Genomic DNA, 27,195 nt, shown 5'->3' with positions numbered 1-27,195 from the left:
AGAAATGCGGCACGGTAACATAACATTATGGTTAATCTTTTAACTGTAAATAAAATATGAAAAACTGTTCAAGAACTGATAATTGTTCCAAAACAGACCATGGCTTCGCTTTTTTCGTTCGATAAACCCATCGCTCTAATAGCATCCATGTGTTCCAGCCAGCAGCTGGCTCAGCCGTTCAGTCCCAGAAGTTGCGCCGGACAGAAGGTCGGTTCGGTTCCCGGAAACCAGCGATCGGAACGGGGCCCGGGGGTGGGGGAGGTCAATCAGCCCGCCATATGATCTGGTTTTCTGCAGGACCTGGGAAAAAAAAAACCTCGAAATGCGTGGCAAATCGGACGTGTTCCACTTTTGTTTGTGCCAAAGATTTTAAAGCTCTATTATGCATAGTGCTGCCTAATATGATCATATTCGTATTCTCCATCGTATTCTTCTTGCACATGGTAAATCACCACACCGTGAGAGGGCAGCAGACACGGATCTGCAATCCTGCAGCATGCAGTACGGAAAATAATAGGGCATAACTATGTATTTAATGTCATTTTAAATGTTTTTTTTTTTTTTAGATTATTGTGTTTTTCGTTATGCAGAAACTTTACGACAAAGCCACTACTTCTTCTATCCTACGTAACCGCTAAAATAGAAAAAAAATCAAGTTATGTGGGCGTTTTTTTGAACAATGGGTTCTGTAAGTTCAACAAGTCATGGAAGACAGACGCGCAGTAGCGGTACAGTAGCGACGTAGGAGATAAGGGATCGTCTGCCGCTTTCGTGACTACTGCTTTAACGTTAAAACTCCCTGAATGCAAACATTCCTGCAAAAATACTTTACACTTGTACTCAAATAATTACTCAGCGCATTAATATATTTCACAATATGTAATAAAAATCAATTTTTTTCTCCTTTTCGTGTTAGTGACTTCTTTTGACGTAAGCTGGGAAGTGACACACCTCCCCTAAGAACAAAACTCATCCGACTCGCCAGAGAGGCTTCGGAAACTTTTCGGCCGAATAATCGGTAAATCGCCGCCGCTCGGTCGCGGACCGTCCTCGCTCGGCGACGAGGGGCGGCCGGCGCTCCATTTGCGGCTCTGGCCGTCCGTCGGCGTTTCAGTTCCGGGTGCCAGGCGCAGCCGTCCACTCCCTCCCCCGACAACACGCACCGCCCGCCCGCCTGCCGCCGCCGCCGCCGGAGAAGAAGCGCCGTCATTTTATGCTAAACAACAACCCAAAAAAAGCATAAAGAAAGAAAGAAAGAAAACGAGCCGAGAACAGGCGCGGGGGGGGGGCGGGGGAACGCGGGCCGGGAGAATGGCGGCGGCGGCGGCGGCGCTGCTCTCGGAGACGGAGATCAGACACCGGTCTATGGCAGAGGAGGATCCGAACGGCAACGAGCACGGGGCGGCCGCCCGCAGCACCGTGCCCCGCTGGGGACCGCAGCACGCCGGGGCCCGCCAGCTCGCCAAGCTGTACTCACCGGGTAAGACCGCGAGCTGGGGGGCTGCGAGCAGTCGGAAAATGTCACCCCACCCCACCCCGAAAAAAAACGCCCCAAAGAACCGGCCCGATCTCCCCCTGACGCTGCGGCACGTAGGTCGCCAGGACCTGCTCTGCTGGAGACGCTTTTATGGCTTTATGGTCGCATTTGTCTGAAATGATATTGACAGATTTTATGACCACTTAGGATAATAATTTGCAGATAACCCCTTTGTCGCGTGTCGAGGTGCCAATAAATCTTATTATTAAGAGCACGGGATTTATTATAATTATTATCATAATTTTTTTTACCCCTCTTTGTGGCAATTTTAAGGCCCTGGGGACTGTGGCAAGTTGAAAGTTAGCAGCGGTCCGAAGGGCGACGAGCAACTTAATGGCTTTTATTCTCTTTATAATGTTTTTTTTTTTGCTCTGATCCGGTTAATGGACCGCAGCGCAGGGGATCAGCGCGACGCTAAAAGCCCCGGCGCGGGTTTTAGGGAGGGGGGGGGTAGTTTTTAACTCCATCCTCGGTTTACGGGACTTTATTTTATTATGATCTTGACTGCTTACGACGCACCAAGTGTTACGACGTGGACGTTTGCTGTTGATGATGGTGTTTGGTGCTATCGTCTCGATTTTCGTTTTGTAAAAAGTTTTTTTAAAAGTTACTTTTACGAAGAGTTACTGGCGTTCGTGTACTCTTCTGTCCGCCCTGGTTGTTCTGTTCCAGGTTCGAGTGCACAGGCCCAGGTCATCTGTGGGTTAAAATGGAACTTTGTAGAGCTTCAGCACTTCAGCAGCATTGCCTGTGGGTCCGGGAGTCTGCAGAGCTGTCTCCATCATGCATGGGATCTTTGGAGATGTGGGCTCTCCCGCTGGGGCCTTCAGGAGCATGCAGATGCAGCCCTGGAGAGCCTGGTTCAGGTAGCAGGAGTCTTGCCTGTCTGGTCCGGTTGAATTTGGCCGTTGCAGGTCAAACGTTCCAAAGCGGTCTTGGAAACATCACAGAGGGGCACAGAGGCGCAAATGTCTCTTAGTATCAAGGCCACAATTATTTTGGATACCTGTTAGGAACCGTATTTATGGAGCCGTTTATGCATGAACCCCAAAAAGTCATGCTTATTGTTTTATTGACTATTATTAGTGGGGTTAAAATTTGCTATATCTAACTTTGGCAAGAATATTCTGTGCGTTCATTCAGACTGTTCATGGGCAGCTTCTTTCTTAACCTTGTGGTGGCCTAAGGAAGTATTGTGGGTTCAAATCCCGAACTGTCAAGGTACCACTGAGGTCCCCTTGAGCAAGGTGACGTCCCCACACACTGCTCCCTGGGCCCCTTTCACGGCTGCCCACTGCTCACCAAGGGTGATGGTTAAAAACAGAGGACACGTTTCGATGTGTAACCGTGTGCTGTGCTGCTGTGTATCACAATGGCAAAAACAGCCATGTTCACTTCAGTTGGGAATTTTGTGGTTCAATTTGCTTCACACACTTTGGTCTGCTCCACAATGTGGGTGTTTTCCTGGATGGCAGGTCAAACAGTTCTTATCTCAGAGTGGCATGCAGAGAGTCGCCCACGTCTGGCTTAATTTTGGCCCTGCCTGTGATTTGGGGCAGCGGTGGCCTAGTTAAGGAAGCGGCCCCGTAATCAGAAGGTTGCCGGTTCGAATCCCGATCTGCCAAGGTGCCACTGAGGTGCCACTGAGCAAAGCACCGTCCCCACACACTGCTCCCCGGGCGCCTGTCATGGCTGCCCACTGCTCACCAAGGGTTATGGTTAAAAGCAGAGGTCACATTTTGCTGTGTCACCATGTGTTGTGCTGCTGTGCATCACAATGACAGTCGCTTCATTTTATCTGGAGAGGTTCCAGGACCGCTCACAGTGTGTTAAGCGGGTAGTAGTTACGAGCCAGTAGGAGACATAGGTGCTGGGTGGGGCTGGTTTCACTTGGAACTTGGCTGCTCCGCCCCTGCCCAGTGTAGTGTTTGAGTTTGAGCGAAGGAGGGTTGTAGTATTTGGGTCTAGTGTAGTGTATGGGTTCGAGCGAAGGAGGGTTGTAGTGTTTGGGTTCGAGCGAAGGAGGGTTGTAGTGTTTGGGTTCGAGCGAAGGAGGGTTGTAGTGTATGGGTTAGAGCGAAGGAGGGTTGTAGTGTTTGGGTTCGAGCGAAGGAGGGTTGTAGTGTTTGGGTTCGAGCGAAGGAGGGTTGTAGTGTTTGGGTTCGAGCGAAGGAGGGTTGTAGTGTTTGGGTTCGAGCGAAGGAGGGTTGTAGTGTTTGGGTTCGAGCGAAGGAGGGTTGTAGTGTTTGGGTTCGAGCGAAGGAGGGTTGTAGTGTTTGGGTTCGAGCGAAGGAGGGTTGTAGTGTTTGGGTTCGAGCGAAGGAGGGTTGTAGTGTTTGGGTGTAGTATAGTGTATGGGTTTGAGCGAAGGAGGGTTGTAGTGTTTGGTTGTAGTGTATAGGTTCGAGCAAAGGAGGGTTGTAGTGTATGGGTTCGAGCGAAGGAGGGTTGTAATGTATGGGTTCGAGGGAAGGAGGGTTGTAATGTATGGGTTCGAGGGAAGGAGGGTTGTAATGTATGGGTTCGAGCGAAGGAGGGTTGTAATGTATGGGTTCGAGCGAAGGAGGGTTGTAGTGTTTGGGTTCGAGCGAAGGAGGGTTGTAGTGTTTGGGTTCGAGCGAAGGAGGGTTGTAGTGTTTGGGTTCGAGCGAAGGAGGGTTGTAATGTATGGGTTCGAGCGAAGGAGGGTTGTAATGTATGGGTTCGAGGGAAGGAGGGTTGGGACAGGATTGATGAGGATTTCAGTCTGAGGCTCATTACTGTAACCCCAGGATGGGGGAACAGCTGGACGCCCCTGCTTGCCGTATGTTGGTGCGTCACGCACGACTAACTGCTCTTCCCGCTCTTTACCCCGCTTTGCAGATTTGGCGTGATGTAAACGCTCGCCAGCCGCCGTGGTGCAACCTCTTGAGTGCGACCGCGCACGTGTCTACTGTTACACTTAGATCTGGTTGCGAACCCGCACCGTTTCCTTCAGCTTTGTAGGCGGGTGTCCTGCCAACAGAGAAGCGTCTGTCACAATGTCTCACACCGCAGCGCTTACTCAGCGTTTTGCGCCTTCACCTCCAACCTGGCCGGCCCTTCTGACCCATCGGTACGTGCACAGCACTGGCCCTTATCGCTGGTTAAACACGGCACTGTTTGTGGATGGCGGTTAGGGTGCAGATACCGAGGCGAGCAAACACTGCGTCCTTCTGTGTTTGAGTACGGCCTGTTACCGCATACCGGAACTTCCTTATCTCGGATGACTTTTATACTGCTGTTGAATGGTTCTATGGTTACCTGAAAATAGTTTAATCTGTTTTGTAGAAGGCTATGAGTGGGCTATTGACTTTCCAGTAAATAAATTTATCATGAATGCTCGGTGGGAAAAAAACAGGAAATTAAATGTGTTTCAGTATAGAGTATTAATGCTAACGGATTCTATAGGTTCTACACACCGTTGGTGCTTCGTGCCATAATGAGCTTGAACCGACGTAGTCCAACATTTGTGGATGCTCCATTAATCAATGAGGCTTTTAAAGCAGGGGTCTATACAAATGGCTGGGCCACCCACTAAAGGTGAGGGCAAATATGCTTGGTTTCATTCATAGGCCTACTTTGCGGTTATGGGGACATGATTTGTAACCTCCCCAATATAATCACATCACTCTGGTTAATAAACGTATTAAATATCCTGCATAAGTAACTTGTTGATTTTCTTTATTCAGTTCATTTGCCAGCAAAATTGTTGCATGTTTAATCTTCTGGTAGTGTTACTCACCCACCTGCCTAATACCTGTCATTACTCAAGTTTTTTTTTTTTTTTTCTACACAAAATCGGCATTCTGGCATTTGTGGTGTTTTAAAATTACGTATTTTGTGCCACTATTTTATAAAACTTGGTTCATAAGTAGTGAACTGTGGCCGCTTTGCCATTCCCAACATTGTACCCATGCACAGCCTTTCACTGGAAGTTAAGACTCTTAATTGTTGCTGATAATGGGCCGCTGTAAATTTCATGCAACCATTCTATTTATTAACAGCCTTTTACAGCTACCAGAACCCTGAATATAAAACTGTACAAATAGTTATGCCCAAAAGTGGAAACTTCCATACCTGACTGCGGTAAAAATGATGTTAATGTTAATTCAACTGTGCAGGTCTGGTTCATTTTAGGTTCAGTGCTGTGGTTTTTCAAATGAAGAGAACCTTCTACCCGTTGCCCTCTGGACGTGGATCCTTCAAACTTTTATCTACTTAACATTTCTCAAAGGATCTGTCATTAGCTGCAGGTTGACCTGTGTTAGCCATGTGTGACTCCTGATATTGTCCTTGACCTTGGAGTGTAGTTTACTTTCCAAGGTACAGTATGGCCTTCTGTTTTATGAAGGTTCCTTGTGGCATGAGAAATGGAGGGTGGTGAAATGTTGATGTGAGTTGTTGAGACAATGGATACAGGTCGGTGAGTACAGCAATATAAAAAAAGAAAGTGAAGTGAATGTCATTATGACGCAAAACACAACGAAACGTGTCCTCTGATTTTAACCCATCACCCTTAGTGATCAGTGGGCAGCCATGACAGGCACCCGGGCAGCAGTGTATGGGGACCAGCAACCTTCTGAGAAATAAAGGAGAATGTGAATACTTGCAAAGATATGATACAATAAAAGTTGTTGAAATAACTTTAAGCTTACGTATTGTTCAAATATGACCCTTTTATGCAAGCTAACAGTGCAAGGAACTCTAACACAGACTCATATTTACACACTCACACAAGGTGCCTGCAGGCTGGACCAAATCCAGACACCCACACACACATATACAAGCACATAACAACTAAACATAAGCCAACCAACGACTAATGATAATAATATTATAACAATAATAATAATTATTATTTGAAATACATAAAAAACTATAATCATATGGTATAAAACTGTTTTCTGGTCTGAGTATTTGATAAGATATGAAAACGAACAGAATATTAGAAAAACGTCCTGCCTTTAAATATGTTTCTCATCCTATTCCATCCATGTATTGTAACAATATATGTGTTAATTAATAATGGATCCATTGTTTATTGTGGTTTCAACTTCCATTCATCTTTGTCACACCCTATCACATGAGAATTACTGACATTTACTTCCCTTCAGGGAGTAAATAAACCGATAATTATCTACAAGCAAATAATAGAAATTACATTATATGTGTTTTACATGTACACAGACCTTACTCAAGTGCTTGGACTGTATCTCACTGTTTAAGGCCAGGTCAAAGGTCATCTGACCCAGCCCTGCAGCTGTGCTGCTCCCACTCAGAGAGCAGAGGGAAGATAGGCAGGTCCCACCGTTTCGCCAGGAGAAAAATGAAGGAGAGAAAATGATCAAACTCTCTATCCAGGCTGCTGAATTATTGAGCCACCTCCTCAGACCTCTGATGATGACCCTTAGACTCTCCACATGGCTCTGGACTGTTGACCCCTGGGGTCGCGGAAGGTCATTGGTTCAGGACCCGGCTGGTCTGTCGCTGAGCTCGACCCCTTTGTGGCACTCTGGTGACCAGTGCAGCAGTAGAACTAAAGCATGCATTAAAGAACTGTGTGTGTGTGTGTCATTTTCTCGTCACCGTCAACACCAACAAAGGCCAAGTGCTGACACAGGGAGGGTGTGAGAGATGGAAACAAACTCAGAAAAGGCAGGAAAGTGGAGAAAAAAAAAAAACTACCTGCAATCCCCCCTACTGCGGCCCTCAATTATACACACACCAGGGCAGCTAAATTAGAACTTCAGCCTCCCTGCACACACACACACACACACACACACACACACAAACACACACACTGAGAGACACACTGGTGCAGCCAAATACATTAGGACTGAAAACCACAAGACCTGTTATTAATATTTGATTGAGCTCTCCATCAGCTTTCTCTCCCAGAATCCAATCCGGGCGGTGGGAAAGCTGTATAATTACTGTTATTTAAATTCCATTTCGGACTCGTCCGCCCCATCCCTCCCTCCCCACGTCATGCAATCAGCGCCGTATTTAGTATGGAGATCTGACTGGAGTGGCCCTGGAGTGAAATTTGAATCTTTTAAAAGCCCCCACAAAGCACAGCGTTCATATATACTGGATTCCGGCTGCTGCAGGTGTGTGTGTCAGGATTTGGTCTGGATTATGTAAAGGTCAGAGATTGGGGCGGCGTCATTGAGGGGTCTTTAGCGTGTCGCTGGGCAGATGCGCAGTGATCCTGTATGGATTTTTTATTTTTTTTGTCGTTGACCTTGAACACGATGTGAAGAGCACAGCTATTGTTCTCTAATTGTTGTGGCTACACAAATCCTAGTGTGCGCTGGGATTTGGGGAGTGGGGTATCTCTTAGGAATTTCTCCGCCCCAAGTCTGTCATCTGCGGCCCTCATTGGGGTCAGTTGTTACACGCCTGCACACACACACACACACACACAGAGGAATACACACACCCTCATGTAATTTATCAGTCCACATCTTCCTGTGGGGGATGGGGAACGGGGCCAAGTATGGTGATCATCACTCAGGTCCGCTTCCTGGTGTATGTGTGTGTATGTGTGTATCTGTCATTCATTCATCCTGCGCTTGCCAGGCTGTTGTCTTGTCTTTGTGTAGAATCTGTCAGCACGTCGCACACAACTTTTTACACCCATGAAGCGCGTGTGTGTGTGTGTGTGTGTGTGTGTGTGTGTCCCAGGTCGGTGTGTCCACTGAGGGAAGATGAAAGAAACAAGGCCTGTGACTGATCTGTTCTTACTGATCTGGGGACTTCTACCTCCCTCTCTCTCTCTCTCCCTCTCTCTCTCGCTGTCTCTCTCCCGCGCTCTGCGCATGACCCACTTTCCCTGCCTCTACCCGGCCCAGAGTCCCATCTGAAGACAGGTCTTCTGAGAGCCGGCCATGGGGACGCAGGGAGAGGAGGAAAGAAAGAGACAGACAGAGAGTACACACCAAACCTTTAGTAGCATTTTCAGTGTGTATGAATATATATATTTTATTACTATATAAACACTATTATATAATGTATAGATCTAAAAATATTTTTATTAGAATGGATTTTGGCCGCTATATGAAAAGGCGGAAAAATAGAAGGATTGATTTTACACATTACTAACACGTGTGTTAATCCTAATTACCACATTGACCTTTTGAAGATAATAGTGATAATGTGGGCTTATCTCAGATCAATTTAATTAATCCTTTTGTTTAATGTGTTACAAATTAAATGGACAAGCGTTTCATTTATGCATATAAACTGTTTATAATTTGCAGCAAATCTGGCAACGCTGCTGTCCAGCTCACTTCGTTACAAAATGTCATATTTGGCGCCATCTACAGATTTCGCCCTTTTTTGTCTATTCCCAAAAAGCAGGGAAAATGTATTTTATTTGGACCGATGCGGCCTTGTCTACAGTAGGTCCGATTCTGGCGTTAAGGGTTTGTTTTTGTCTGCCGCTCCAGAGGAGGTGAGAGGCCTGCATTCACAGGGCCGTGGCGCTCCGAACACACGGCCCCGGCCTTCCGGACAGCGGGATCAGGACACCCGGGAAGAAAGGGCGCTTTTGTTCGTCTGAGAGGGAAAAAAGACCGAACACAGAGCTTCACAACAGATCGTGTTCTCACCGCTTTGTTTTTTTTTTTGTTTTTTTTTCTCTCCGTCTCCTCGTCTCACACACACACACACACTCACACTCACACACTCTGTCAGAATGAGAAGGCAGTTTTCCACGGTGTGTAAGGTCCAGCAGCGATCACCCGAGGCGCCCGTGTGTTTACCTCGGGGAAGCCAGGAAGGAAGCGGCTGCGCGCCATTGGCCCGTCTTATCGCCTTTTCGCGAGCGCTCGGAAACTTCCAGGCCCCGCTATCTGGGCACGGGCGCCCGCGCGAGCTCTCGTCTTTTAATGCGGCAGCCGTTCCTGCTGCGCGCTTGGAAAGCCGGAGCCCGGAGAAAGCTCCCCGGCTCCTGCAAGACGGCGCAGGGGGTAAATGGGTAGCCGGAGAGGGAGGGGAGAGATGGATGCATTGGAGGTGGGGAGAGGGAGAAGACGCCATTAGCATTCACATGGTGTTGTTTGGCACTCCAGCCGCCCCTGAGCAGCGAATCAGGCGTTGTTGATTAATTTCAGCCTATTAACACCCCTCGCCTCCGCCGCCGCCCCTCCCAGGTTAATTCCCCACGCCAGCCCGCCGAGCGGAGAGCTGCTGGTGTGAGGGATGGTGAAGAGGGCTGCCGGGGAGCATGTTGTTGTCAGGACTGTATTAATGAGCGCACCGCTCGGGTCCCGTGGACAGGGGGACGGTGTTTGTGGCTGCGCACGGCTGCTCTGTTGAGGCCTGGCCTAGATTCTGCCCTCACCGGGGAGCGGCGGGATCCAAGGACTGACGCGCATCACCTGACAGCAGCCCCTCTGCCCAACCCCGAGTGTGTGTGTGTGTGTGTGTGTGTGTGTGTGTGTGTGTGTGTGTCAGAGACAGAGTGCAAATGTTCGGTTAAAAGACACAGATATGCCATAAGTGTGTTCAAATGCATTCAAATATTGGTATGAATATATACAGAAAAGGGGAATTTTGCTGGTTTTACTCGGTCGTGTCTAAACCATATTCGGTTCTTAGAGTGAGGCAGCGTTTAACATGAATACACTGCAGCACAGCGCACGGTGACACAATGAAATGTGTCCTATGTATTGAACCATCACCCCTGGTGAGCAGTGGGCAGCCATGACAGGCGCCCGGGGAGCAGAGTGTGTCGGGACGGTGACTTGCTCAGTGGCACCTTGGCGGATCGGGATTACGGGGCCCCTTTTTTAACAACTACGCCACCACTACCCACCATAAATGCACTTTGTAGGCTGACACAATCCTGGACAAGACGTGTTGTCATAGCAACAAATCCTAAACCTGAAGCGTGCTTAGGCGGGGGGTTGCTATAATGTAAACGAGTATTTGATACGAGTCATTGTGAATAAATAATAATTAGGGAAGCCGTGCATTGCCTCAAAGTACACGGTCCCGTGAATTAATCACACCAAATCTCGGATTATTTAATCTAATCCTCAAACAGGTTTGATGAACCAACATAATTGGATTACTTAATGCGTCATTAGATGATCCGTAGCACACGTACACGATGATGTGTAGCATGATATTATTATGATTGTGTAATTAAAAAAATATATATCCTTTCCCGTGTGTGTGTGTGTGTGTGTGTGTGTGTGTGTGCTTGAATGGGATACAGCCTGTGATGACAGTATTGGTTGAATCATTAGGTTACAGAACTACAATATGATCTTCTGCCACTGATTTATAGGACCGATTTAATATATTTCTTATGTTCTGAAACTGGAAACATTTTTTTCTTTTTTGACAAATCAAGAATTGAAGATGAAACAGTGTTTTTTATTAGCAGCAGAGGGAAGTAGGAAGTGACTTCACTCGACCACACACACACACACACACACACACACACACCTGGCCAGCCTTCCTTCCTATGATTTATTGCTTTTTTAGGAAGACCTTTAGCTGAGTACCTGTGCAGCTCTGGATCGGGTGCTGGAAAAAACAGGTGTTTATTTGTGGAGGGGTGACCGGTCACTGCTGCTCACTACAGGGCTGCTGTGAGTGTGTGTGTGTACACTGGTCCCGGATCTGTCATCCTGTCCGGTTGGAGTAAGTAACACAAGTCGTGAGAGGTGTGTTTACTGAACAGGTTCCGTTGACATGGACACTTGTGTGTTTACTGAACTGTAATGGTTCCTTTGTGGTGCTTGTGTCCTGTGTGTGTGTGTGTGTGTGTGTGTGTGTGTATCCATCAGAGGTGCTGAGTGTCACTTGGTCTGGTGTTGTGCTATAAATAAACATCATCAATACCCTTCTCACCTTCCTTTTCGCTCTTGTCTACTCCAATTGGAAACTCTAATGGCATTAAATTTTCAAAAGTGCTGACTCCACTCCCCCACCAACCCCACGCCCCACGACTGCGGAACAGAAAGAGGCAGGAACTGGGAGTTTAATGGTGAATTAAAGTGTCACGGATCAGGGAAGAGCAGGCGTCTTCAGTCATCTAAAACTCTTTCTTCGAAGTATATGATCATATACAGAAAACAACGCCGTCTCCTAAATCTACTTCAGCACCTGGGCTGGATCTGAAACACTTCTCAACACTTCCTCAACTGGCACAGATCAATTCTCACTTCATGAAAAATGGTTCCTTTCCTAACAGTTATTAATATGTTATTACTAGGGCTGTCAATTTATTTAACACATACTAACACGTAATGAAGGCAGTTGATTCAGCTCAATTTTTTTTTACTTCCTGTGTCGGGTCTGATCTATGACACCGATGTAATATTAAATTAATTTAATATTTGGTTACTCTATTTAATAAATAGAACCTGGCCAGAGAGATTTGTTATTAATTAATTGCACTTTTTTAAAAAATTGACAACCCAATAGAAGTACAGTATTTATACATAACATAAATTAATGTCCCAATATTGAGTAGATTCCCCTTTCGAGGCCAAGTCTCCTGCTTCCACTGCACCATGGTCTGGTTCTGTCCAGTGCAGATGCTTTTGGTGATGGACTCTGTTCTAACCCCTTTCTATCAGAACCAGTAGGAACCTTTTCATTATTGAAGCTACAGTAGCTCTTCTACTTTACAACAAAACTGTCCATGTGCATCAGTGAGCCTAGGCCACCCATGACCCCGTCTCTGTCTCACAGATCCTACTTCCTTGGATCACTGCAGATTGGGTCTGTTTGCAGATTGGGTCTGTTTTGACAGTTACACATGCTGCTAAAAATATAGAGCAGTCACTAAGATGATGAAAACGACTGATATATTTAACATTTTCTGACAACGGTGTAATAGATTCTTAATCATGATCATTTTTTGTGGAGTAGACAATATCCATAGTGTAATTCCGTCAGTATGTAATAACTTATATTGGAGCCTTGTGTCTAGTTTAGTCATTTTTTTAGTTGATATAAACGTTACATGTGTCGTATACGAGTAAACATTTAGTCCGTGCGAAAGAGAGGATGTACGGTAGTGGGAAAGAGAGTGAGGTCTGACAGCAGAAGCCTCTGGTGCTCTGGCGGGGCCATTGAATAATTCAGCAGCCCTTTAATAACCAGGTCTCCCGGGCGTGGCACTCCAGCACCGCGGCTGCACCGCCCCCCGCCCCCCACCCCACCCCAGAGCGCTAGCCGGTGGTGCCGCAGTCTCAGCAGCGTCCGCTGACCTGTGCGTTTTTCAACTGTGTCAGGGCCGAGGACCGCAGCAGGGATCACGACCCCACATGCGCCATACACTTGTCTTTATCGAGCCGATTACTCAAGAGCACTGTCAGTAATGGGATACACTCTCTCACACACACACACACACACACACACACACACGAGCTGTCCACCGTGTCTCCTGTCACCCGACCTGATGGACCTCCCACGGATGTTGGTCCAGTAACTGCTGACCTCCAGAGGGCAGAGACGCACTGCGGGCCGGGCCGTCGGCTGAGAAAGGGCTCTTTAAAACGGCACCAATCAGATGGATTGGATTGAGTGCTCCACAGAGAGTTATGATGTGTTATTATTAATAATGCAATACTTCATTTAGCGAAACAAAATTTTAAAGTGCTTTAAGTCATCGGTATTCTGTTAATAATATTCTGCCATTTACAGTAAATAAAGGATAAAAAAATCTGGCCTCAGCGCTGCTAATTTATTAATAACCAGCTTTAATAGGTCATTGATCATTGCGTGAAGATTTCTGAAACAGTTAGTTCTGGGTTCTAAAATCTGAGGGGCTGGGTCACGTATGAATGTACCCGACCTCTGACTGCATATCACTTATTTTATAATTTATTAATGGGCCTAGAGGATGGTCTGATTTGCATTTGCGGTTTTGCTGCGCAGCGATCATGGAGGGGTTTGTATTGATCATGGTCTTTAATGAACATTAGGGATGCACAATCGTAACCATTTTATAAAAGCAATATGCCCCTGGAGGCCGTGATCTTACTACATTAATATATCATATTCTGATGTTAACTGGACAAGATCTGTAATGGCCTTAGCCTGTCAGTATAATCATTGGTCAATTGAGATTTGGTGGTTCGTGTATTTTTAGCCAAAACTTTAGCCTAGATTTGGACAGTGGAGGTTTTAATCTGTTACTGGGAGGCTGTTTGGTGATTTTCTGGCATTTTTTTTTTTGGTGATTTGTACTTATGACAAATAAAAAACTATTTTAAGAATGCAGTGACAATGCACACATTCTTTTTGTAGCAAAAAGAAGAACAGATTTAATAAGTTTTATTTATCACAACACTTGCATTACCTTGTGTGCCATTTTGTGCGCTTCTTAGTCTTATTCTGTCAGCGGCGTGTGTAATGGGAACGCTCCTCTAACGGCTCCCTCTCCTCCTTCTGCAGGTAAACGGCTGCAGGAGTGGATCTGCGTGGCTCTGTGCCTCTCTCTCCTCGTTGTGAACCTCTCCTTCCTCCTCATCAACTTCTCCACGGTGCACATCTTCAAAATCGTCTTCGGCATCGGTGCGCTGCCCCCCGGCATTTAAAATTCAGGACTTTAAAGTGCTCGTTTATACCTACAGACAATTCCCAGACATGGGGCTGTGTGGTCGTAAACCAACATTAATTTGTGCAAGAATTGCTTTTTTTTACGGAAAAACCCTCATTTGTTTGCCATTAAAGTGTAAAGTAGGGCTGGGTGATATGAAAATTTGGTCACGGTATACGTTCCCATATGGGGCGATTCGATTTACATTTATTTATTTTTTAAATAATTTTATTGTTTTTCTTTGTCCCACGTTTTTTTTTCTGACATTGCCAGACATATAAAATCTTGGCTCAGTTTTCAGCCACTTTGCGCTTTGGTACCTTTACCAGCTGGTTACCATGTTCTCACCGACATCTTTAACATCTCACTGAGCATCGCCGTTGTTCCAACATGTCTCAAGGCCACCGCCATCGTGCCCATGTCTTCAGTGTCCTGTCTTAATGACAACCGTCCCGTTGCACTTACACCCATAATGATGACGTGATTGTCAAGAACACTTACAGTTGAAACCAAAAGTTTACATAAACTGTATAAAAAGACATCTAACCTTTTTTTTCTTACTGTCTGATATTAAATCATACAAAACCCTTTCAGTTTTAGGCCCATTCAAATTCCCCAATTTCTATTCGATAAATGTCAAAATAATGTGTGAGAATTTTTTTTAGAGTTTTTTTTTTTTATTACTTTCTTCAAAGTCAAAAGTTTACATACACTAAGTTTACTATGCCTATTTGAGAAAGCCCAGATAATGATGTCATGGCTTTGGAAGTGTCTGATTGGTTAACTGACAGTTGATTGGCGGCACACCTGTGGATGTATTGGGAGCAATTTCCAGATCCCTGAAGGTGCCACATTCATCTGTTCAAAAAATCATACAAGTATAAACAACATGGGAATGTCCACCCATCATACCACTCAGGAAGGCCAAGAGATGAACATGTTCTGGTGCGGAATGTGCATATCAATCCCAGAACAAAAGCAAAAGACTTTGTGAAGATGCTGGCTGAAGCTGGTAAGAGTGTTTCACTATCCACAGTGAAAAAGCCATTACTCCAAAAGCGACATAAAAAAGCCAGATTACACTTTGCAAATACACACAGGGACCCTAATTTCTGGAGACCTGTCCTGTGGTCTGACAAAACAAAAACTGAACTGTTTGGCCCTAATGACCATCGGCATTTTTGGAGGAAAAAGGGAGAATCCTTCAGGTCTATGAACACCATCCCAGCTGCGAAGTATGGAGGTGGCAGCATCATGTTGTGGGGGTGTTTTGCTGCAGGAGAAACTGGTGCACTTCACAAAATAGATGGCATCATTAAGAAAGAACAATATGTTGAAATATTGAAGCAGCATCTCAAGACATCGGCCAGGAAGTAAAAGCTTGGGCACAAATGGGCCTTCCAAATGGACAGCGACCCTAAGCATACTGCAAAATTGGTTAGTGGCTTAGGGACCACAAAGTCAATGTTTTGGAGTGGCCATCACAAAGCCCTGATCTCAATCTCATAGTAAATTTGTAGCCTACAAACCTGACTCAATTACACCAGTTCTGTCAGCAGGAATGGGCCATAATTCCACTAAACTGTTGTGAGAAGCTTGTGGAAGGATACCCAAAGCGTTTGCGTCAAGTCATTCAGTTTAAAGGCAATTACTACCAAATACAAAGTATTGGTTTACAAATGTATGTAAACTTTTGACTTTGAAGAAAGTAATAGAAACAATTAGCTCACACTTTATTTTGACATTTAGCAAATAGAAATTATTTTGTGAATGTTAACAGGCCTAAAACTGAAAGGGTTTTGTATGATTTAATATCAGACAGTAAGAAAAAAAGTTATGTCTTTTTATACAGTGTATGTAAACTTTTGGTTTTAACTGTAGTTCCTCAGTGTTTATCTAGAGGAGAATCTCTCCTGGAATCTCAACACCAGCTCAACGGCCAAGAAAACCCAGAGGCGGCTCTACTTCCTGTGGAAGCTGAGGAAAGCCCATCTCCCACCACCCATCCTCACCACCTTCTATAGAGGGACTATTGAGAGCATTCTGACCAGCTGCGTCACTGTCTGGTTTGGAAACTGCACCGCATCGGACCGCAAGACCCTGCAGCGGATAGTGAGGACAGCTGAGAAGATCACCTGAGTCTCTCTTCCCTCCATAACGGACATTTACCACACACACGCTGCATTGTGAGGGACTCTACACCCCCTTCACATGCACTGTTCCCCCTCCTACCGAAGCATTTGGGCCCTCACTGTGCAACCGTTTCATCCCACAAGCCATCAGACACCTGAACATTCAGGGACTTTACTCTTTGGACTGACACACACACACACACACACACACACACACAACCTCTGTTATTTCACTGTTCCATTTTGCTCAGCACTATATTTACTTTGCACATTTATTATTAATTTTACTAGTTTAGCGCCGTCTGTTTCAATGTTGTCTACAAGTTTTTTTTTGTTAATTGTTATTCTTGCACTGCCTGTGTCCCCTGTTTGCACTTCATGTAGCAGGTTTGTCTGTGTTGCACACGTGCACTTGATGGCAGTATGTAGCTTTGTTTAATTGTTTAAATGTTCCATGTAACATGTATGTAGCTGAAATGAGAGAAAAAGCTCAATTTAAACTTTATGCAATGAACTGTGGTACTGTGTATGTTGCTTGCCTCAGCAGTTGCTCATTTTGTTATCCTGAAAAATGCCCAAAGCTGATCATCGAAACGGAGCTTAATTTTCATCGCGCTCATCCATCAAGGTCATATAAATCACCCAGCCCTACTGTAGAGGTCTTCTAGCCCTTAATCAGTGCACTCATATTTAATAATTCTGAACGAGTCACACTTAAATAATGTCTGGTGAGCAACTGACCCTTGGTGAATGGAGTGGTGGGAGGCCAATGTCTCCATGCTGTTTAATGGGGAATAAAACAGCCTTTGTGTTGTTGTCCTCTGCAGTTGCTGGGATCGTAACGGCAGATTTTGCATCTGGCATGGTGCACTGGGGAGCAGATACCTGGGGGTCTGTAGACTTACCAGTCATTGGGAAGGTGGGTGAAACTTTGGTTCAGTCCAAATGTGTTGTGTGATTTTCGTAATTTTCAGCCATTTACAGGTAGAGAACATTTCAACTAGGACTGTGACAAAACATCAAGTAATTTTTCCACAGTAATTGTAATAGAATTCACCCTTGATTAAAAAATTGTCCATAAAGCTCAGATAAGATTCATGCAGATGATGATGATGGAGGATGAGGCTGCATGTGAGTTTATGACCGCAATAAAGAGACACCTGCCAGGTTTTTTTTTAATGCACTGTCGTATAATTTCCTTAAGAGCCAAGTTGTTATAAAAGTGGTATATTATTTCTTAGATTTTTAAGGGTCCCCTATTATGAAAATTTCACTTTGTGAGATTGTTTAACATTAATATGACGAGTTAATATGAGCTAAAAATGGCAATAGGTGTTAGTCATTCTGCTTCACTGTTCAGACCGATGGATCTCGAATGTCTCCCCTTATGTTGTCATAAGGGGAAAGGTTACCTCCCCTTTCTCATGGTTTGTCCGGCCAGAGAATTTCCACACCCCTCCCATAAAACATTATCTCCACCGACCTTCATGGCTTCCAAATATGTAAAGCATTCCAATTGCTCAGTTCTTGGATGTGAAAGAGCGCTAAATGTATTTTAACATTTTTTTTTTTTTAGCTCGATCAAGCGAGATGCTGTAGAAACAGTGAGTTAATGTTTCTGGAAAAATGCTGACATTCTGGTTGCACCAAACATTGAGGTTTTTTTTGTAATGATGTTGATGTCATTTTCTGCGAAGGCCCCCTCACTTCTATATGGCCGCTGTCCTCCTCATCCCGCCTCTCTCCTCCTCGTTATCATTTAAAGCTACACACACCAAAACGGCGAGTCCTGGGGAAATGGCATTGTGGGAAGTGGCTGTAATTCTTCACATACGGCTTTAAATTCCCTTCAGATTTGTTATTATGGATGGAATGCTGTTCTGCATCAATTCTTGCACTGACTTTATTAGTGTTCCAGAATCAGCTAAAAGAGGCAAAACGTTTCTGATGTCAGGGTTAGAAGTATGATTAGGCTCAGTTCTTTTTATAATACGCACATTACTGACTTATGGCCCTGGTCATCACCAAGATTTAGACATTGTGTGTGTGTGTGTGTTTGGTCATTTGACCGCTATAGCTGTTTAACATGCACACATCTTGCTTTTCAGCTTGTTATTCTAGTTCATCTCTCTCTCACACACACAGACAAAAAGAACTCTGTGTCTGATTAGAACTAATTACCCTGCGTGTCGGAGACGGCCACCGCCGCCGCCGTAGATGGGTGTTGCGGTTTATCACACGCATTGCTGGAGGAAGTTAAATGCCACGGGCCGGGCCTCTGGGGCGCCTCGCCCCCGCCCCACGGTACACCCCACAGGGGGACGCAGCAATGGCAGCGCAGGTCCGGAGGGAGCGGGGCCACCGTCCCGTCCCCCAATCAGGGAAAAGGTCAGCGGCGGCCCGTCCAATTAAAAGCAAGCGTGGCCCCTGCTCTTTGTGGCGGACGGGTGCGGGTGATAAATCTGCGGGTATTTGTGTGTTTTCTGCTGACTGGGGTCATTGTGCCATTGTCTGGGCAGCAGGGGCGGCCGGCGGCGCTGGGAATACGGCGAGTCCCGGCCCACCAGTCGGTCCCCCATTAGCCCGCGCTGATTAGACTACGGGAGCGGCGCTGCACAGCTAACAAAGCCAAACAAAGACAATTACCCTCGCCGGCGTTGGTCGGGGGGCGTTATTCATTAGTGCTGCCGGCGGATGCGGCACCGCCGGAGAGTTCGCGCCGAGCGAGCACTCTTTTTGACCCTTTAGGACTACGGCTGGTTTTGATTTTGTTCGGTCCCGTGGATCGCTTTTAAGAGCGGCTGTGTGTGTGTGTGTGTGTGTGTGTGTTTTTTCTTCCTTCCTCGTGGAACAACAGAACATACTGTTTGAAATCTGTCTGTGTGTCCCCACTGTGTGATGGGTTCTCTCTCTCTCTCTCTGTGTGTGTTTAGACCTTTCCACTTTCCTACAAATAATTGTCCTGTCGGTGCGTTTGTCGTATTTGGTGTGTGTACGTGTGAGTCTCCCGGCGAGGGCGGGGAGGTCATCTGAACAGACCAGGCCCTGCCCGGCCTGTCTTTCATCAGCGCCCGTCTGAGCTGTAAAACGGCTCGGCACGAAACCCCACCGCGAGGGGGCTCCCGCTCGGGAGCGCCGCCAACGCCGCCAACGCCGCCCATCCTTCTGCTGTCGAGGATAATTAGGATCGGCCTCCCACCTGGGAGCGGGCGAATTTACAGGCGTCTAGAAAGCGAGTGCTTTAAGACCCTTAACCGAAAGATTAAAGACAGGCACTTAGTGGACGTACTAATTTTTCTTCATGTGTGTGCGCGTTCATACTGGAAACTCTTTAATGGCTGAGATTTAGACGAGCCTCTTAAGGAAGAACGAGATGAAGGCCGGAAGAGGAACGAGGGACATGTCTTGATTCGGGGGCTCGGGGATGGATCGGGCGTTTATGGTGGCAGGAGTCGGCAGGGCAATCTGGAGATGTGAGTCGTGATTAGGGCTTTGCCGGGCAAGGCGCGCCGCTAAACGGCATGGGATTAGCGGCGGAGTGGCGCGGGGCGTCCGGCCGTCCGCAGCTTAGCCCTCTTTTAATCTCGCGGGCAGACAGGACGACGCCGGACGAAGGGAGCAGGAGGGAAGATAATTGTCGGAATATCAACAGATAGCTTCCCCCGCTCCAGCAGAGCCCTGCCACACGCTCTCCGATACACGCGTGACGGAGTCCTGCCCACAAACGCCGGATAATGACACTTCCTCTCCCCGCAATTCCCTTTTTTTTTTTTTTTTTTGGTCCTCTTTCATAACTCTGAAACGCTATGGTAATGCAGCTTTTTTTTTTTGAACAAAATAAATGACCTTCATTGCCGCCCCCCCCCCTCATCTTTTGTGCTGCACACCGCTTCCTCTCGCTCACTTTCATTTGCGACACCCGCGCTCACACGGACGGGCGTCCATCTCAAAGCTGCCCCCCCCCCCCCCCCCCCCCCCCCCCCCCCAGGCTGTGATTGGCAGGCGCTGCTGGTCGGTGGAGTTTCATGTGGCCGGCGCTGGAACGCGGGGACGACGCGCATTAGTGTGGGTTATTGCACCCCTCCATGTCCTCCCCTCCATTCCGCTCCCTTCATCCCTCCTCTCTGCTAAAACTCAAATTTTCAGCTACAGTACAGGCCAAAAGTTTGGACACAACTTCTCATTCAATGTGTTTTCTTTATTTTCATGACCATTTACATTGGTAGATTCTCACCGAAGGCATCAAAACTATGAATGGAGTTATGCACTTAACAAAAAACATGTTTTATATTCTAGTTTCTTCAAAATATCCACCCTTTGCTCTGATTACTGCTTTGAAAACTCTTGGCATTCTCTCGATGAGCTTCAAGAGGTCGTCACCTGAAATGCTTCTCCAACAGTCTTGAAGGAGTTCCCAGAGGTGTTTAACACTTGTTGGCCCCTTTGCCTTCACTCTGCGGTCCAGCTCACCCCAAACCATCTCGACTGGGTTCAGGTCCGGTGACTGTGGAGCCCAGGTCTCCACTTTTTGTTAAGTACATAACTCCACATGTGTTCATTCATAGTTTTGATGCGTTCAGTGAGAATCTACCAACGTAAATGTTCATGAAAATAAAGAAATCACATTGAATGAGAAGGTGGGTCCAAACTTTGGGCCTGTACTGTATATAGTCACGTTTTCCTTCGCTTTAATTGAGTTCTTTAATTATCTTGGTTTGAGCAAACACTTTTCTGCACAGCATTTTATTTCTAGCACATGCAAATCTGTTATGAGAATGAAGTGAACGCTTCATTTTCTTTTATGATTAAGTTGCTGAGCAGTGAATAATTATACTTGGTTTTATTGTGATGTAACTTTTCATTTAATCTTGCTTGCAAACATTTATTTATTTATTTATTGTCTTAAGGCATTTATCCGTCCATTTCGGGAGCATCACATCGACCCGACTGCCATCACACGACATGACTTCATTGAGACCAATGGAGACAACTGCATGATTACAATCCTGCCTCTGGCCTACATGGCCTACAAGTTCATGTCCTTCACATCAGGTAATACCTCCTCCCACACCCACCTTAGTGCTTAATATATACAAACCTAACTGAAGTATTCAAGCACACAGCCCACCTCCAGCCTCTGGTTTTAATATATAAGTGTTTTTGAAGGACACACTGTCTTCTCTGGATGGCTGCAGGCCTCTCAGCCTCTTAGCATCATGGCCACAGTAACTGCCAGCAGAAAGGGCACATGGGGACCATCTGTCCTCGCCCTGTCCGCTCCAGAGCTGGGGTCACTGGGTCACGGCTGAGACTCTGAGTCCAGGCAATCGAGGTAAACAACACCCTGAGAATCAGTAGCTATGGTAACCAGCCTCTGTTGGAGGCAGAAAGCCTCGGTAGGATTCCGAGCTATTTCTGTGTCCACCCTTTTAGTTCAGGATGCCATGGGCCCTGCACCATGGCACTGTAGGTAGTAGGTAGCACTTTGTATTCTGAACCCCCAACAAGTTTGAGCTTCCAGGTTTCCCTTGTAGTCGTCAGATATCCTAAGGCAGTGGTTCCCTCGGGGGCCGCCAGAGTTGCAGGGGGTGGTGCAGAGGTGAGGTTAACAAAACTGTATTTGTACACACCAAATGTATAAAATTCCAATAACACACCCAATAGGATAATCAAAACTGTATAATCCTGTATGCTCTTCAGACCAGACCATATCTTGTCAACCTTGTAAATCTTCTAACTCGATCATTTTAGCCAGACTCAGGTCGGTTCGGTCAGCAAGCATGAACGTCTGGTCTATAGTACCTACTACCATTGTGTCCCTGAGCAAGACACTTAACCTTAAGTGTCTCCAGGGGGGGACTGTCCCTGTAACTACTGATTGAAAGTCGCTGTGGATAAGGGCGTCTGAGAAATGCTGTAAATATAAAATAGGACATGCGGTGAGAGGAGGCAGCGTCCGTTGGGGTGGTGGAGGAGGATCGAGTCTGCTTGGCCTGAGGTGAAGGACGCTGTGTGCTCTTAATACTGTAGCAGTTGGCGGTGGCACCGCGGAGGGAAACAATGGAGATGCAGTGGAAGAAGCAAGTAGCACAAACGATGGCTCAATGATGGCCGACATTTTTATGCTGGTCCTCCTCGGTGGTTGCACGTTGACCCCGGCCGGACGTCCGCCCGTGCGCTAGGTGTGTGTGATATCACGGCTTTCCTTTTCGATCCACTAAAAAAAAAAGTAAGTAAAAGTAAAAAAAATCTGGTTGATATTTGTGATAGGACGTTATTTCTGCCATTGTGTAGTAAAGTGCTAATTCTGTTAGTTATGGTCACCTTGTGTGCTGTGTACGAAGCGAGTTTGTGGGTGTGCCCTGCTGAGTGTCATGTTCTCGGCTGTGTTAACTGCTGAGCTCTGACTCCTGAGTTGTAACTCACACCTCCGACCTGAGCTTCACGCTGAAGAGTTCTGTTACTCTTCATGTGACCTCTCTCTCTCTCTCTCTCTCTCTCTCTCTCTCTCTCTCTCTCTCTCTCTCTCTCTCTCTCTCTCTCTCTCTCCCTCTCAGATGTTGAGTCATACCCGTGGGAGTGCTTTGTGTTCGCACTGGCGGTGTTTGTTACGATGACCAATCAGATTCATAAGTGGTCTCACTCTTATTTCGGCCTGCCGTGGTGGGTCACAATGCTGCAGGACTGCCACCTGGTGTTGCCAAGGAAACACCATCGTATCCATCATGTGTCTCCCCATGAGACGTACTACTGCATCACCACAGGTAAACACACACATATAACTCACCACAAGTAACCCACTTATTTACAGCTGCTTCTATAGCAACACGCCTGTGCACCATGTATAAATTATACAGGCGGTTGTGACTCCAAAAGTCATAACTGAACCAACAAAATGTTCTCACATAAGAAAGGCTTCTTCGATTGGTGACCTGAAATTGAACTGTCTTTGAGAACTGGGAGGTGAGCAAGTCAAAATGTATATGCATGTAAATGTGTGTGTGTGTGTGTGTGTGTGTGTGTGCCTATCCCTACCAAAGAGCTTGCTCGACCCAAAGCTCTTTGAAGTCGTCATGTAGAGATTTCCCAGGATAGAGCCTGAAATTATCCCACATTATTGTATTTTATGCTTTATTATAACATGCCCTGGATGAATTCCAGGCTCTGATAAGCTACTGGGTTTGTGTAAATGGTAAGTGAGTTTGGTATATTCATTTAGATCACTTTAAAAAAACCTCATTTTTTAATGTTAAAGGTAGCAGTGAAAACCACAAATTCACTACCTATCCGTTCTGGATTGAAAGTGGAGTAATTGCGGTGTTTTACTTTTGCATGGTTCGGACACCTATTTTTCTTGTGGTATTTGTAGGAACTGGGAATACTTGGGAAGGTTTGCTGTCTGGTGAAAGTGAAAGTGAAGTGATTGTCATTGTGCTTCCTCAGTCGCTAGGCCACCACTGCCCCACAGAGAGGTCAACTGTCCATGATGAAACCATTTTATTTTTCTGGTTGTTTTTTGCCCGTTTTCCCTGCTTCCAACACATCAGGTGTGAAGCTGTGTAATGAGTGTAATTAATACCCGTTTTGCCGGCGTGGTACACGTCGGTGGTTGTAGTGTTGCGGGTGCGTGGTGACAGCTCTGCTCTGCTCTGCTCTGCGTTGGAATCTGTGCTTGGGTGGCGGGTCCGGTTATAGCTGCATGATCTGTATGCCACGTGAGCGCCTGTGGTGAAATGGAAATGGCGGAGTCTGTGCGTCACCCGGTGTCCCCGAAGACCGCGCCTGTTTGTGGGTGTGGGTGTTTGAGTGTGTGCACAGACATACTCGCGCTACAGCAGGTTTTCCTGACCCTCCCTCCAGCCCCCTCCTCCGTCTGTTCCCTACCCTCAGTGGGGGTGCTGTGATGAGGGGAGAAGGGGGTCGCTCCTGGGGGGCCTCTGGGCTCCGCTCCCCTCTCCTCCACCCTCCCCGCCCGGGTCCCCGGGGCCTGCAGCCCGCCTTTGTGTGTGCCTGTGGCTGACAATCTCCATGTATATTTAATGCTAACCTGCTGTCTGTTCTAACCAATAGGCCTTGGTGGAGAGAGAGGGAGAGAGAGACGGAGGGAAAGAAGGGAGATGGGGACAAAGAGGAGAAATCAAACAAACATGGCGAGCTGTGCTGCTCTCCTCCAGCAGAGGCAGGGTCATCAGAGGGACACACGCAGTCACACTGAGAGAACACAGGCACATCCACAGCAATCACACACACCATTAACATAGACATCTTGCGCACGCACACACACACACTCACTCACACTCCTACCTCGTGCAAATACGCGCCCACAGTGTAGATATTTATAGGTGAGAGGTGTGATTTCTCCTGCCTGGGATTTGGAAGTGTGTATGTCAGGTTTATGTTTCTCCAGGGTGTGTGTGTGTGTGTGTGTGTGTGTGTAACTTTAGAGGATCTATGTCTGCTTCACCTGTACATTTGCTGTGTTGGTGTTCTTTTTTTAGTCTTCCTGTACAGGTGTGTGTGTGTGTCTGTGTTCATGCGTATGTCTGTGAAGGTGTGTGTGTGTGTGTGGCTAAAGTGGCTTTCATGTGATGCCCCAGAGAGTCCACTTGTCTGGTTGTGTGTGTGTGTGTGTGTGTGTGTGTGTGTGTGTGTGTGTGTGTGTGTGTGTGTGTGTGTGTGTGTGTGTGTGTGTGTGAGTCTGGGACTGGGGGTACGGTACATATTTATAGCAGTAAGTGTGTACATTACTGTGGAGCCAAAGCCACATCTCCTGCTTTTCCCGCGGGAGCACATCCGAGCTCACTGCCAGCTTTTATTGCTGCATGGAGGAGGAGGGGAGCGTGAGACTGATACTTCTTCATCACTCCACTCCTCTTCCTTTGTTCCTGCTTTTTCTTTCTCATGATCACTCATTCATTGGTTTGTTCATTTGGTCCTTTTGTGTTGTTTCTTACTTTCTCTTTAATGTTTGGTTCGTTCTCCTGGTATTTCTTTAATGGTTTGTTCATTTCATTCATTCATTCATTCATTCACATTTATGCCATTTAGCAGATGCCCATATCCAGAGTGGCTTCAAATCAGTAGTTTCATTCAACCAGGTTGACACTTTTATGCATTGATACTTTTTGTTTTTATTTGTTAGTATTTTCTTTCCTTTAGAGCAGTCAAGGTGACCACAATGCATTAAATTCACAATGCACTCTCTAAATAATGACACAAAATGCCCTGGTCCATGTCTTCATTCCACGTAGATTTTGAAAATTTTGAATCTGTCTGTCTCAGGATGGCTGAACTATCCTCTGGACTGCATTGGGTTTTGGCGCACAATGGAGTGGCTTGTGGAGAAGCTGACTGGCCTGAAACCGCGCAGTGACGACCTGGCCTGGGCCAAGAAAACCGACTGAGGACGAGGAGGCCGACGGAGACGCGGCAGGGGAACGGACTGGTCTGAGGGCTGCAGGGGTCCCCCCGACGGGGACAGCAGCCAGTCGTAATGGGCCTTATCCTGATTCCCCCACCCCTCACATCTCCTGTTTCTTTCTCCCCTCTCTCTCTGTCTCTCCTGCCCTCTGAACCCTTGAACCGATAGATGAACCCCGCTTTCCTTCTCCCTACTGCTGCCTTTAAATTGATCAAGGATCTTCATGTTCACCACGGCCATTCGTTTCTCTCTTGTGAGCTTTTTACTTTGTGAATTATTCTTATTTTTAATGTCACAGCGATGATGGAGGGTCATAAGGAGGAGGGTAGGCCTGGGAGAAGACGTGGCGTTAAATATTAGATAGACTGAAAAAGGAGGGGAGATTTTTTTTTTTTTTTTTTTTCCCCTCCCTCTTTTCCCAGCTATTACTTTTCCTAACAAAGGAGTTTGTTCTTGCAAAGGCTAACAAATTAGTTGTTGCTGTAAATGGTTTTTTCTTTGTCAGATTTGTATGTTTCCTGGAGGATGGGCTCTCCAGGGGACAAAAAAACGTGTTGTAGTTTCCAGCCATTGTTTCCAGTGGAGAGAGCGAGGGGGGGGGGGGGGGGGGGGGGGGGGGGGGCAATTAAACCTGGATTTGATTTTTGGGAGCGATTAATGGCCACGCCTGTTCCTCCTCTCCAGACCCTCTCTCACACACCGTCCTGTTCTGTTCTTCCGCACCAAATCCGGAGTCAAGGATCCGTCTCCTCAAGTACGTTCAACGTTCAGGGAAAGGGTTTTGTTGGCCAACAACCCCCCCCTCCCCACTGTAATGGGCCGTCAGCATCGTTCAGAGCTCCTTTCAACCAACTGAATGTTTTCCCTGAATGTCACTCATGCAGAAAATGTCTAACTGGCCTTAATCAATCCATCCCAACCAACCGGGATGGAGGGGAAACTGCTCCTCTGAGAGGATCCTTCATGTGCGGTAGAGCAAAATAAGCAGCCATAGGTGCACTGGTACAGGGCTGGGGGCTGGCGGGGCACAACAGTGTTCTGTTTTTGGGGTGAAGGGGAGCGTTATGTAATGTAGGCATTTTTTTGCACTTCACTTAGTTAATAACCAATTACTGCATGTTACTAAATCCAAGAGAGGGATGACATTCCCTTACTGAAAACACACATGCAACCAGTCCATATATATATATACCCAAAGACTCTCACACACCCACACACACACTCTGGCTGTGGGTCTGGGTTTGCAGGTAACACTGAATAAGACTGACCTCCTAGGCGGTTTTTAAAAATTGTTTTTATTGTTTTTTTCCTCAAAACTGACGGTTGCACTTCTTCCTTTTCATCTTTTCTCTCGCTCTCTCTGGCTTTAAATGTTTTTTTTCTATTTTTTTATTCAACAATCAGCCTTGTATTTATTCTGACTTGTTTTCCATTTTGCAGCTAACGCTTGCTGCTCGTCTGCCTTAACTCGATGTTTTTATTAGCAGTGTGATTTAATAAATATCTAGTAAACAAA

At 46.4% G+C, this 27,195-nt stretch overlaps 1 protein-coding gene across 1 annotated transcript; it reads left to right on the top strand.

Annotated features, from left to right (window-relative positions):
* Window positions 1–953: 953 nt before the first annotated feature.
* On the top strand, window positions 954–27,195 carry LOC114766619 (transmembrane protein 189). The gene is made up of 6 exons (XM_028957597.1): window positions 954–1,480; window positions 13,982–14,101; window positions 17,086–17,177; window positions 21,166–21,310; window positions 22,816–23,022; window positions 25,541–27,195. The coding sequence occupies exons 1-6, from the start codon at window positions 1,312–1,314 to the stop codon at window positions 25,660–25,662; spliced, it is 855 nt and encodes a 284-aa protein (XP_028813430.1). The 5' UTR covers window positions 954–1,311; the 3' UTR covers window positions 25,663–27,195.

Source organism: Denticeps clupeoides, chromosome 17 (assembly GCF_900700375.1).
Source record: "Denticeps clupeoides chromosome 17, fDenClu1.1, whole genome shotgun sequence".
In the NCBI taxonomy this organism is placed as follows: domain Eukaryota; kingdom Metazoa; phylum Chordata; class Actinopteri; order Clupeiformes; family Denticipitidae; genus Denticeps; species Denticeps clupeoides.
The sequence above is the reverse complement of the archived record's forward strand: the minus strand, read 5'-3'. Positions and strand labels throughout refer to the sequence as shown.

Bases quoted from the DNA above. Each gene is read 5' to 3' on its own strand.
- LOC114766619 (XM_028957597.1), top strand. From the start codon at position 1,312: ATGGCGGCGGCGGCGGCGGCGCTGCTCTCGGAGACGGAGATCAGACAC. The intron at 14,102-17,085 runs GTGCGCTGCCCC...TGTCCTCTGCAG, and splicing joins CAAAATCGTCTTCGGCATCG to TTGCTGGGATCGTAACGGCA. The intron at 17,178-21,165 runs GTGGGTGAAACT...TATTGTCTTAAG, and splicing joins ACTTACCAGTCATTGGGAAG to GCATTTATCCGTCCATTTCG.